Source organism: Trichoplusia ni, chromosome 2 (assembly GCF_003590095.1).
Source record: "Trichoplusia ni isolate ovarian cell line Hi5 chromosome 2, tn1, whole genome shotgun sequence".
Taxonomy (NCBI): domain Eukaryota; kingdom Metazoa; phylum Arthropoda; class Insecta; order Lepidoptera; family Noctuidae; genus Trichoplusia; species Trichoplusia ni.
Genome location: NC_039479.1, coordinates 6,819,610 through 6,832,509, shown reverse-complemented (window position 1 = coordinate 6,832,509; position 12,900 = coordinate 6,819,610). Strand labels below are relative to the sequence as shown.

Genomic DNA, 12,900 nt, shown 5'->3' with positions numbered 1-12,900 from the left:
CAGATAACTAAAAATAAAATCTTTGGAAGAGGACCTATTTCTAACATTAAATCAATAAACATTAAAAACGCTGATAATTTAATTAAGAATTAAAGTTTTCTTTTTGCTACTCAAAAAATAGTATGATTATTAATTTATCCAACGGCATTTTTTTAACTTAGTTAAATAAAATGTTGTCTATATTTGACATTACTTTTTAAAGATTTGGTATCTTGTAGCTTGGCAACATCGTTCCCTCCAAGCAGAAATGTCAAAATGGCGTCAACGCAGGACGCTTGGTATATTTCTTTACTTGGTTTAGCAGAACATTTCCGTACATCAACTCCTCCTGACATAAAAAGTTGCATCCAGTGCTTACAAGCTGTATTTAATTTCAAACCACCACAAAGAGTCGAGGCCAGGACACATTTACAACTTGGAAATATTCTTTTGACACACACCAAAAACATCGACTTGGCGAGAACGCATTTAGAGCAGAGTGTAAGTTTTTTTTTGTTATTATTCGTTTAGTTTTGAAAGTATGTTGTGTTTTGGAGTAGCGGTCGTTGGCGCAACACGACGGGATAGCCTTTACCTTAGTCTTTTTGTTGGTAGATGAGATGCTACTTTCTCAAAGTATGTAAACAAAGTTCAAGTGGGTCATATGGTGATCAAAGTGTTGTGGTTTCAGTGGTGCATGTCCCAGACTATCAATGGGTTTGATGACGTTAAGTTCGAGGCAGCCAGCGTGCTCGCAGACTTGTTTGAGGCCCAGGGCCAGCCCTCACATTCTAAGCCCATCCTACGGAAGGCCATTGAGTTGTCACAGCACAGTGTTTACTGGCATTGCAGACTCATATTCCAATTGGCAGTAAGTAAACTATATATTTTATGTTTTATGTCATTTGTGTTATATTATGTTGTTATTGTTTATTAGATTGCCCATATCTCATTAATTTAATAATAAACATTGCAATAATCAATAGAAATTACGTTTAAGTTATAAAAGTAATATCATATCAGCAGCATTGGACATTTGGAATTGTAATTATTGTAACATGTTCATTAACATAATTATTTGGAAATGAAGTAGGGATGATAATTAGCTAAGTTCGCAAATATTTGCATTTTCACATTACTAATGTTTCAACCATATTTCATTATATATTTTGTCATTGTATGAAATAAAATGACATGTTTATTATTTATGGTTTATATGCTGACACTCATTAAGTTATTACCTATTTTGAAGTATATTTATTATTACATATTAAATAACTCCAATACTCATTGTGATTTATTAAATGATGTAATGGTTTACTCACTCGTATATATCGGGGGGGCCCGATTAGACTCATTTGCATAATTTATGGGAGATGAAATGAGTGATTAAATTAACTTGTTTACAAATAGATAGATAAACATGCTACTTACAGCCTAATTTAATTCATACATTTCCATTGTCATAGCTGTGCAAAACTGTCTGCTTGTTGGGCAAAGCTACTATTGATACTATTGATCATCACTTGTGCTCACTGGGGGCTGGTGATTTCAGATTCAAAAATTTATAATCCTCATTTCCTCGAAAGAAAAATCTGAGTAGTAAACAAATTTCAAAATTCACTTCGCTGCTCAGCATTGGTATCACAAATGAAGTGAAAAAGTATTTAAACAAATTTGCAATATTGGTACTTAAATTTGTAAAATATAAAAACAGACTAAATATCCCACTAATATGTGTCTTCTGGTTAACAAAAGAAACAAGCAGCTATCATTGGTAGCAGTTGTTATGAAGATTACAATATTGATTATTTTTAAAACTACCCCAAATTTTTGTAATTACTTGTTGTACAACCAGCAGCAACTCAAAAAGCCTGAGGTAATTGTGTGCACATATAAAATATGCTTGCTCCTAATAATACATTGTCTCAGATTCATACAAGTTTAAGTATAAGTAAATATAATATTTTCTTATGTTGAAGGTGCAAGCATAAATACATTAAAATATCTAAAGATTTATGAACTTTGTAAAAAAATATAAGGTTATAAATAGGCCTTACAAACTAATTATGACTAATTGTCAGAAATGTCTTATCAACATAAAACCTTCTTATGAAAATACTACTTAGTATGTCTTACTTATTCTTTGTCCAATTTTGTTTCAAGAATTTTAATTTTTGTTTTTATTTGTAGCATAACAAAAATACAATCCTTATTATTTACTATTTCTCGCGATCGCCCCATCAGTTTAGGTCCAAACCCAAATCTTAATCATTAGCTGACGTGGCGGAAGGTTCGCGCGCCATATTGTGTTTAAGTAAATAATTATGAATCCGCCTCATTATTTATTATGCTCCTATAATATTAATACTACTCCTTATTATAATAATATGTGAGTTAATAGATATGTAGTTATGTATCAGGATCCCCATTGTATTATAATAAATAATTTTTGACATTCAGACATCAATATCCAAGAGCAATGCATTCATTGAGGTCCTGAACTTTGTAACTTGTACTATCTTAAAATAGTTATGAATTTCTTAGGTACTAAACAAATTGTAAGATTAGCCATGTATCTAGTTAGGCATGTTAGATTATTGATAAAGGGTTTTGGCTAGTGATGTAACGCATATTCGGTATTCTGCTAACTTTTCATACTCATTATACCAAGTTAAATCAATATCAGTGGTAATTTATGACAGTTAAATAAAGCTATTTTTTAAAGTAAAACTTCTTTAGGCACAACTAGGAGGTAACTACTGGACGACACTGCAACGGAAGTCCGTTACGGCAATATGGCGTCACGTTTTTGTACATCCGGTTTTTTTATGTACATACATAATTTATAAACAGATCACTGAAAAATTAAAATTAAACATTTTGGAAAAAAATATATTGAAATGAATAGAATTAATTATGTATAAATACTTGTTTGAATGATATTTCACTGTTTTCGTTCAACTGTTAATGCCTACGAGCTCAATTCTGTGCTCTCAAAGATAAGTACAAGTACAAATAGCAAAGAAGTTCGTCGTAAATGAGCTTAGGAAAGTGACCCTCACTATACATGTAAAGATATTCAGACTCTCAGGTAAAGATATACTTTAGCAAATTTCGAGGGGTTTGGGTATTGTTTTTCGTTTGCTGACCACCACTTGTAAGGATCAGCTCAACAGCATTTAGATATAATCTAGGAACATAAAAGTATGTACATTGCGCCAAATGTGAAATGCTTAGGCCGCCGAATATTCGGTAATTGGCCAAATCACTATTCGTCACAATTCTAGTTAAGGCATCATAAAAAAAATAAGTTAGGCTATAGACAGACGGACCGCATTTCGACTGCAATCGCAACATTCCCGAAACGTAGTCAGGAATAAAACTTCATGAACTCAATAATTTATTATTGAAATCGCTTAAACTCCACGATCCTACTGAAAAACTTGCGCATCACAAATAGTATAGATGCTTTTATACAAACTAATTCTAAATATTACAATCCACAATGTAAAATTATTATTGTTCGACAAAACTTTTGGTATCATCTAACAAAATGTTGTCTACTATTATGTGTATTTTGTTTATACATTATCACATTCCATTGCAGCAAATCCACGCCACAGAACGCGAATATGAAGTTGCGAGCAGTCTGCTCGGCGTCGGCGTGGACTACGCCCAGATATCCAATGTGGCATACACGCGAGTTCTGTTCTTACTCAGTAGGGTGATGGTGAGTCAGTTACCTTCATATGACAATAAAGCCACTGGAGTTGCTTGCTCCTATCGCCTGGAAAATAATGAGGCTGTTGTTCTGAACTTTATAAGTTTGTATTGATTTTTCTATCAACGTTTAATTATGTTATAACTTTAGTATATTATACGTGCTTAAATTTGTAGTTAAATGATACTTAAAACTAGTTGCGTTAGTAAGTCTCTTAGCTGTGAAGAAAGCCTCTTTGTGTAACTTCCTCTGTAAGCTGTAACTACTTTAATTGTTCTCTATATTTCTTTGTGCATAATATGTATTACTAAAGGAACCTCTTTGTTGCAGCTTCTGTTAATAGACAAAAAGATTACAGAGGTATTACCACTACTGAATCAGGCTGGACACTTAGTAGACTCCTGGACCGGCAGTATTCACCAGAAGGAGTACCTAAAAGTTTTCTTTTTAGTGTTACAGGTAAAATTACTTTGCATTAGTCATATATGTATTAAAAGAGCGTTTAAATGACTTTGTTGTACAACACCTATATTTTGCTTGTAGGTATGCCACTACTTAATGGCAGGACAGGTGAAGAGCGTGAAGCCTTGCCTGAAGCAGTTGCAGCAGAGCATACAAACTATTATGGGGTCTTCGTGGCCTGATGATGACTGTAAGTGTACTTATAATTGTATACATCAGTAGATTTTTTATCTAATTCCTTGTTAGGTACATACGTAAGCTTGTTGTATTGAGAAGTTTTTACAAGTATTATGATGGTTTGTGTAGCTGTGTGCGGCAGTGCGCTCGGCGAGTCGTTCGTGTGGATGTCGCGGCAGCAGCTGTACGTGCTCGTGTATCTGGTCACCGTGATGCACTCCGCGCAGGCCGGCTACATGGAGAAGGCGCATAAGTACACTGAGAAGGCGCTCGCTCAAATTGATAAGCTAACAGGTAAGTTAATATGTAAATTGTTACAGCGCATTTTGCGTATTTTATTTGTAATGTAAACAATTTTGTTGGACGAAGGCTCCTTTGACCCGGATGCATAGAACATGTTGCGCGTCATGTTGCACTCAAATTTGCAAATTTGCCCGATTATTGCGCAGCTTTGCTGAATATGTTAAAAAATGTTCTTTTAGGTAAGAAAATTTATGTTGGGTGAATTTTCAGCAAAAACAGGCGAGCCAGAAGACATGGATTCGGCGTGCCTGTCGTCGCGGTCGGAGGCGGGCCCGCGCGCGCTAGCGTGGCGTCTACGCATGGCGCTGGTGGAACACGCGGCGCTGTGCCGCCTGGTGGCGGGCGGCAAGGCCAACGCGCTGCAGGAGATCGCGCGCGCCGCCGCGCTGCTGCGACAGGCGCCCACGCGTGAGTACACACACTACACACCGCCACACGCTGGTGGCGGGCGGCAAGGCCAACGCGCTGCAGGAGATCGCGCGCGCCGCCGCGCTGCTGCGACAGGCGCCCACGCGTGAGTACACACACTACACACCGCCACACGCTGGTGGCGGGCGGCAAGGCCAACGCGCTGCAGGAGATCGCGCGCGCCGCCGCGCTGCTGCGACAGGCGCCCACGCGTGAGTACACACACTACACACCGCCACACGCTGGTGGCGGGCGGCAAGGCCAACGCGCTGCAGGAGATCGCGCGCGCCGCCGCGCTGCTGCGACAGGCGCCCACGCGTGAGTACACACACTACACACCGCCACACGCTGGTGGCGGGCGGCAAGGCCAACGCGCTGCAGGAGATCGCGCGCGCCGCCGCGCTGCTGCGACAGGCGCCCACGCGTGAGTACACACACTACACACCGCCACACGCTGGTGGCGGGCGGCAAGGCCAACGCGCTGCAGGAGATCGCGCGCGCCGCCGCGCTGCTGCGACAGGCGCCCACGCGTGAGTACACACACTACACACCGCCACACGCTGGTGGCGGGCGGCAAGGCCAACGCGCTGCAGGAGATCGCGCGCGCCGCCGCGCTGCTGCGACAGGCGCCCACGCGTGAGTACACACACTACACACCGCCACACGCTGGTGGCGGGCGGCAAGGCCAACGCGCTGCAGGAGATCGCGCGCGCCGCCGCGCTGCTGCGACAGGCGCCCACGCGTGAGTACACACACTACACACCGCCACACGCTGGTGGCGGGCGGCAAGGCCAACGCGCTGCAGGAGATCGCGCGCGCCGCCGCGCTGCTGCGACAGGCGCCCACGCGTGAGTACACACACTACACACCGCCACACGCTGGTGGCGGGCGGCAAGGCCAACGCGCTGCAGGAGATCGCGCGCGCCGCCGCGCTGCTGCGACAGGCGCCCACGCGTGAGTACACACACTACACACCGCCACACGCTGGTGGCGGGCGGCAAGGCCAACGCGCTGCAGGAGATCGCGCGCGCCGCCGCGCTGCTGCGACAGGCGCCCACGCGTGAGTACACACACTACACACCGCCACACGCTGGTGGCGGGCGGCAAGGCCAACGCGCTGCAGGAGATCGCGCGCGCCGCCGCGCTGCTGCGACAGGCGCCCACGCGTGAGTACACACACTACACACCGCCACACGCTGGTGGCGGGCGGCAAGGCCAACGCGCTGCAGGAGATCGCGCGCGCCGCCGCGCTGCTGCGACAGGCGCCCACGCGTGAGTACACACACTACACACCGCCACACGCTGGTGGCGGGCGGCAAGGCCAACGCGCTGCAGGAGATCGCGCGCGCCGCCGCGCTGCTGCGACAGGCGCCCACGCGTGAGTACACACACTACACACAACCACGACCGGCGAGTCGGCTTGCGGCATGAGAAGGGACGGCTCTCCAGCCGCTAGCCCCCATCACTATCCAGATGTGGGCTCCTGCGCTACAACTAAGTACGAGATTGGGTTCCGCGCGCTCGCTTTGAGCCTGCACTGTGGCGGGTGCGGTCGCGATGACGTGCCGGTTTCACATTGACCACCAAGCGTTTGCGCGGTTGGGACGACAATAATGACTGTTTGCTTTGCCAAATCGGAGTTCTAGCCTGAACAGCACTAATAAAATCTTCTTTATCGAAAAACATGATGAAGCCGCGCTAATGTTTCTAGAGACAAGTTCATACTGGTTTAACTTACCTAACGTCGAGAGTGTATCGCGCGCTCCGCCGCTAGTTCAACGTGAACGCTCACAAACATCTTACGTGTTTGATATTGCGATCGCGGAGCCAGTCGCTAGCTTGACCGCTACTTGCACCGGACGTGCGTTTTGTACGTGAACTCTTGGATATTACGCCATATATTTGATACTAGCTGTTGCCCGCGACTTCGTCCCCGTGGGTAGAAGATATAAGTTATGATTTAGGTATACCTGCCCGGTTTTTTTCACACTTTCCATTATATCTTAGCTCCTATTTTAAGTAAATTTTATCACCTAAGTTTTAGAGTTCCTAGTAGTACCCTAAAAATACTATACCGCTGTATGGTGGAATCCGTAGTTGATTATGCCCTTGATTGCTATGGACTTTCAAATCCTACATCGAAAAAATAGAAAATATCCAAATAAGATTCCTAAAGCTAATAGTAGATAAAAAAAACTAAAAATAATTGTAAAGACGTCTATTATAAACTATTCAAAATTTGTAAAGTATTACCGGCAAGATTAAAACATAAATTTATATTAGCAACAAACAACCATGGCGATCAGGAGCATAATTCATTATTAATAACTGTTTATAATAATTATAACACCCGAGCGATGTCGTCTGGTAAATATCCTGTACCAAAAGTTAACAATGTATATGGAGACCGAACATTAAAAAAGCGATTTTATATACTATACTTAATTTACATACCTAGATATCTATGTATAAGAAATGTTTAACGAGATCCAACAGACAAACTATGTCGATAGTTTTGTTGGACATTGCATCAGATTTAATGTTTTTTATCATGTACCTGTTTAATAAATAAATAAATAATAAATAAATATTAGTCGCAGCGTGATGGTTTATAGCCTAAAGCCTTCCTCGATGAATGGACCAGTAGTTCCTGAGATTAGCGCGTTCAAACAAACAAACAAACTCTTCAGCTTTATATATTAGTATAGATTTCGTGACCGCTCCCACGAGTAAACGTGAACGAGTACTAAGTTATTCAATTTAAATTTTGTGGCAGTTCACAACTTCTACATTTAGAACACGCGTACTATCAATATTTTTCTTACAGCGGCGATCGGGGCCTTGCATACGCCGCAGCTGCACTGTCTGCTGGGCCTGTACGCCATGTCCATGAACTGCATGGAGGCTGCAGAATCGCAGTTCCACACTGCCATACATGTAAGTTTTTCTGTTATAAATTATTTCACGAAATTTTGCGTAGTGGACTCGAAATTTGTCGACTTGTTGCGCAACATGCTACACGAAACTCTGCAACGTTGTTTGCGTTTGCGCGCTGTTTAGCAATGTTATGCAACAATAAAACTTCACAAAAAATTTCGCTTCTAATGTTGCCAGGTATTACCGTCAAAAGATTTGAAAAGACCTTCAATATTACTCTATGAACTGCCAAGCCTAAGTATATTTATACACTTTTTATTTGATGTTTTGAGGACTTTGTTTTTTTTTTCTAGATGTCACAAGAAAGGGATCTATGGATGTTTGCAAAACTTAATCTGGCTATTGTATATTTACGGGGGCGGAGAGACAACGAGCTCACTCAACTGATGGCTGAAGTAAGTTTAAAATTATAATTTTACAGAAATTTAATCAGGATATTGTTTTGAATATTTATTATATATTTATGTCCTAAGTGACTCAAAAACCGGGTCAACTGCCATAGTAATAGGTGGTATCATTGTCAAAGCGAAACATGAACAACTTCTCATTTTATTCTTTATTGTATGTTGGAAATTGTATGAGTTTTTTGTGTGTTTATCATTTGATTTTGTGAACAGGTTAAGCCGGAATCGTTACCTGCTTACGCGCACGGTCTTAGGGCAGCTTCGTACTACGTGCTGGGATTACAAGCCTTTTTCCAGGCGCGGTATAACGAGGCCAAGTAAGTAGATTTACTGTTTTGGACCTTATTGCTCAGATGTAATAACTTCTTATTCGTGTTGTTGAAAAAAGTGCGACATTATATTATTTTATGTTTTCTTTTCGCTGTCTGTTTGTATCTAGTAGCACTAACAATTATTTGTAATAACAGGAGGTACCTCCGTGAGACGTTGAAGATGGCAAACGCAGAGGACCTGAACCGGCTGACTTCGTGCTCGCTGGTGCTGTTGGGCCACATCTTCCTGTCCATCAATAACTCGCGCGAGAGCATGAACATGGTCACGCCAGCCATGCAGCTCGCCAGCAAGATACCTGACGTACACGTCCAGCTCTGGGCCTCCGCTATACTTAAAGGTTACTATTAAATATGATAATGCAGAACTTGAGAGCTCAACTTGACTTGTATATTAAACATATGATCTGAAATAAAAATCAAATTCCGTTTATTGTTTCTAGCATGAACATTTTTTAGATCATGATCACACCAAACTGAAATTAACACTATAATGTGGATCATCCTTTAGTATTCTACAATATTTTAAGTCACTGCTTTCTAATATGGGTATTGAATATATTTAAGTTAATTTAATTGATCATTTATAACGTCGTATATTATTGTTCCGTGGCAGACTTGTACCGGCTGGCGAACGACACCGACCGCGAGACGGAGGCGTACCAGATGCACTGCAACTTCTCGCAGGCGCTGCTGAAGGACCACTTCGCGGCCACGCAGATGCCCGAGCACGCGCTCGTGCAGTGGACCAGCGGGCCCGTGCCCTGTCTCGAGACGCCGCCCGCGCCGCCGCCCACGCCCGCGCCCTAGCCGGCCGGGCCGCGCGCCGGGCCGGCCTTCTGGCCGCCCGCCTGGCCGCCCGCCTTGCTGCCCGCCGCCGCAGTGCTACTGACAATGTCTGCTCGGTTACGATCTGAGTGACGCGCGAGTGCCGTGTGACTGCCGTGTGACTGCTCCCGCCGAGGGACCGAGGGGATTCAACTAACTTTAGTCAATAATGTATAGGTAAAGCTTGATTTACGGTCAATTAACATCATCTTCATCCTGCATCCTCACACTTGGGTTTTCAGTCATGCTATGGTTAGGGTTGTAGTCTACGGCAATTAATATTGCTCAATTGTATCCCCTCATTCCCTGCGGTCCGGGAAATGCAGTTTTACTTGAAACCAAGCACGCTATCATTATTGCGCGATAACAGAACACTTAGGTGCATGTGATTTGGTTTCTTACGTATTCTTCTCGACAGAATGAGAAGTCCTCTTGCGTCATCTATTCAAGTGATTGTTGAGTTTGTAGAAAGTTGTGACAATAAATTCATATCAGACTAGTTGGTGTCTGGGTGTCTGCACGCAGTGTACTGTGACACTTGTATCGGTTTCATAATTTTGTCTGATCTCATTCATTTATCATCATCACATGTAAAGCGACGTTATAGGAGGAAGTTACCGTAATCAGTATCAAATTAAAATAATGAATGAAATTGCATGTAATTCTTCTTTTCGATATCGGCGTACATACAACGTGGCAATGTTTCCGTTCCACTATAAGATATAAGATGACACAGATGTAGTGCTTTGTTCCTTCCTTATCTGAATTGGAGAGTGATGACATAGCAAATGTCGCGCTGAGAAAATGACACTTCTTAGTGAGAGTTTATTTTCTCCACTTTCCCCCACCATTGGTGAAAGGGTTTATGACTCATATATGATTATATTGCTTGTCTGTAACTTGCTTCACTTAGTAAAGTTAGACTACACGCCAAAGGAGAGAGCATAATAAATTGTCTTATTTTGCACAATACACAGATGTGGACAAATTTAAATTAAAAATATTTATGCAGATAATACGGACTGATCTATAAATTAATTGTACATAATGTGTCAAAAATATGAACTTGAGAAAGAACAAAAACGTCTCATATTTATTATTATTAATATTAATTTTATTAATTATTTTCTTAGTAACTTGTTAGGAGTGAGTGGATGTTGTTGATATGCTGGTTAATTAATTTTATAGTAGCATTTGATAGTTGGAGTTGGTTTCAATAGACGTCATATTAAGTAATCATTGTCACAATAAGTGTTTAAAATTAAAGTTCTCATATTATTTTTGTAATATAGCATAGATAAATCGCTTTCTTACACAAAACTATTGAAACTGAATCCAACCAACCTTTACTCCAGTCTGTGAGAAAACAAAATTGTCAGAAATCTGTACACATTTTTTATTTTAGTAATTCCCTTTCAAACAGTTAGATGTGGCCTTAGAAAAGGGGTACTCTTACTGTTGTTAATATGTAAATAAAAGTTGAATTATTGTAAATAATAAAAGTATAAAATATATGTTTTTTGCTATATTTCGTCTGTTATTTACATAGTAGAGGTATAATAGTAATCTTCGTACCAATTGTACGTTGACTTTCTTAGAAAAGGCTCCGAATCTGTCGGTTTTGATAAGAAACGCAATGACTTTAACAATTATTTTAAGTCTTATATATGTCGCGTTCCAATCATAATTATTGTTCATGTTATTTGAGATTAGATCGCTGAGCAAGGAGGTGGTAAGGTACGAGGTCGGTTAGTTGAAGTTGCAGGAGTACTCGCTGCAGATGGAGATCTGTCCGCCGCTGGGGCGCGCGTAGTGCGGCGGGTCGGGCGCGAGGTTGTTCTTGCGGTAGAAGGTGTGGCGCAGGACGAAGCAGCGCCCGTGGTTCACGTCGCGCGCCAGCTGGATGGCTTGCTTCTGCTGCCAGCCGTAGTCCCAGCTCGTCGCCACGCGGTACAAGAACCTGGTGGCGAACGTCTACGATGTACAAGTACAATGCTACTTGATGAATACTCATCAAAGCAATCCTAATCACTATGTGCTAATGCAGTACGTTTCTAAAGGGTAAAAAGGGAACCCTATTACTGTGACTCCGCTGTTGGTCTTTCCAGGTTGCATTTCATGATCCGTGATGGCTATCAAGTTGAAATTTTAATACCGTCAAGTTAATTAGGTTCCGGTTCGATCGGTTTGATTATCTATAGCCTATTTCCACGGAATCCAGTTTCGCGAGTCCGGCTCGCAGGTTTTATGTTTTTATAGCTTTGGTATTGGTAATTCTAATAGCAGTAAACATTTAGGTAGCACCATTGCGAGAATGCTACAATAAAATTGTAGTTCTGTATTATCTTTTCCAAGTAAATCTTTATCATTTTCTACTTACCTGTCTTCAGGCGGTTTCTTATATCTAGCCTTTAAATAAGTCTTGCCGGCGCCCTTCTCTGTACCCTTGTGTAATATATCCAGTACTTCTTGTTCTATTGGTTTCATAACACGGTCTTCATTAGTAGGGATAACTTCTGGGATGACGACTTCTACGGGCGGGTCAAGTGGTTCATTTAATCTCTGAAATATCAGTTTCGCTTATTTTACCTTTGTTTTCTAGGAATGGTGATTTTGGTGTATTGTTGATTGACAAAAAGTCAAGCCGATAGTAAGGGAACACCGGACTAAATATTAATTACATGTTAATGGATTTTTGATTATCTGCCATCCTGAACTAAACACGGTGGTGCTGTATACATTTCCCCGGGTGCGCGGGACTAATTCAATAAAAAGAATAGTCAGCTTCATCAGTTTCGATGTAGTAGATTTCGAAGTGGTAAAAAATACCGTACCATACCCTCATGAGCTCTTCAGCCAACACGATGGAGGCATCGATCTCCCTCACTTGTTTCTCCTTCGCCGCCTGCAAAACTTTCACCAGATTTTTCTGGTACCACAACCTATTACGCCGCTCCGACCGTGAGGCGGCATCCGTTAAAAATGCGTGAGACATTTTGAATTACTAATTTCATGTATTAACTAAGAAATTTGGTTATTATAAATTACTGCTTGAATTTTGTAGTGTCATGACCATTGGTTCCACTAAAATCTGTCTATTTTGGCGCATGGTGCATACAGACTGAGTCATATTGTAAAAAGTTTTGTTTACTTTATTCAGATGTCGATGGAACATCATTGTGAGAGTTTTTCCTATGAAAATCTTCATGCCCTATGGTTTATGAATGTAAATGTTTACCCTTACACAGTATTGTAATAGTTCAGTTTTAATCAATGATAAAGCTCTATGTAAAAGAAAAAATAATAACAATAGTTCATCATCATATATTAAAAACAACAATATAAGGAC

General features: G+C 41.6%; 2 protein-coding genes across 2 annotated transcripts; one reads left to right on the top strand and one right to left on the bottom strand.

Annotated features, from left to right (window-relative positions):
- The first annotated feature begins 219 nt into the window (after positions 1 to 219).
- Positions 220 to 11,079, top strand: LOC113505449 (MAU2 chromatid cohesion factor homolog). Its single transcript, XM_026888144.1, has 12 exons — positions 220 to 480; positions 671 to 850; positions 3,590 to 3,712; positions 4,034 to 4,162; positions 4,247 to 4,355; positions 4,472 to 4,636; positions 4,856 to 5,053; positions 7,881 to 7,990; positions 8,284 to 8,385; positions 8,608 to 8,711; positions 8,862 to 9,064; positions 9,340 to 11,079. The coding sequence occupies exons 1-12, from the start codon at positions 256 to 258 to the stop codon at positions 9,531 to 9,533; spliced, it is 1,842 nt and encodes a 613-aa protein (XP_026743945.1). The 5' UTR covers positions 220 to 255; the 3' UTR covers positions 9,534 to 11,079.
- Positions 11,062 to 12,866, bottom strand: LOC113505462. The gene is made up of 3 exons (XM_026888170.1): positions 12,391 to 12,866; positions 11,932 to 12,113; positions 11,062 to 11,511 (listed from the first exon to the last, which is right to left on the bottom strand). The coding sequence occupies exons 1-3, from the start codon at positions 12,544 to 12,546 to the stop codon at positions 11,301 to 11,303; spliced, it is 549 nt and encodes a 182-aa protein (XP_026743971.1). The 5' UTR covers positions 12,547 to 12,866; the 3' UTR covers positions 11,062 to 11,300.
- Between the last annotated feature and the right edge of the window lie 34 nt (positions 12,867 to 12,900).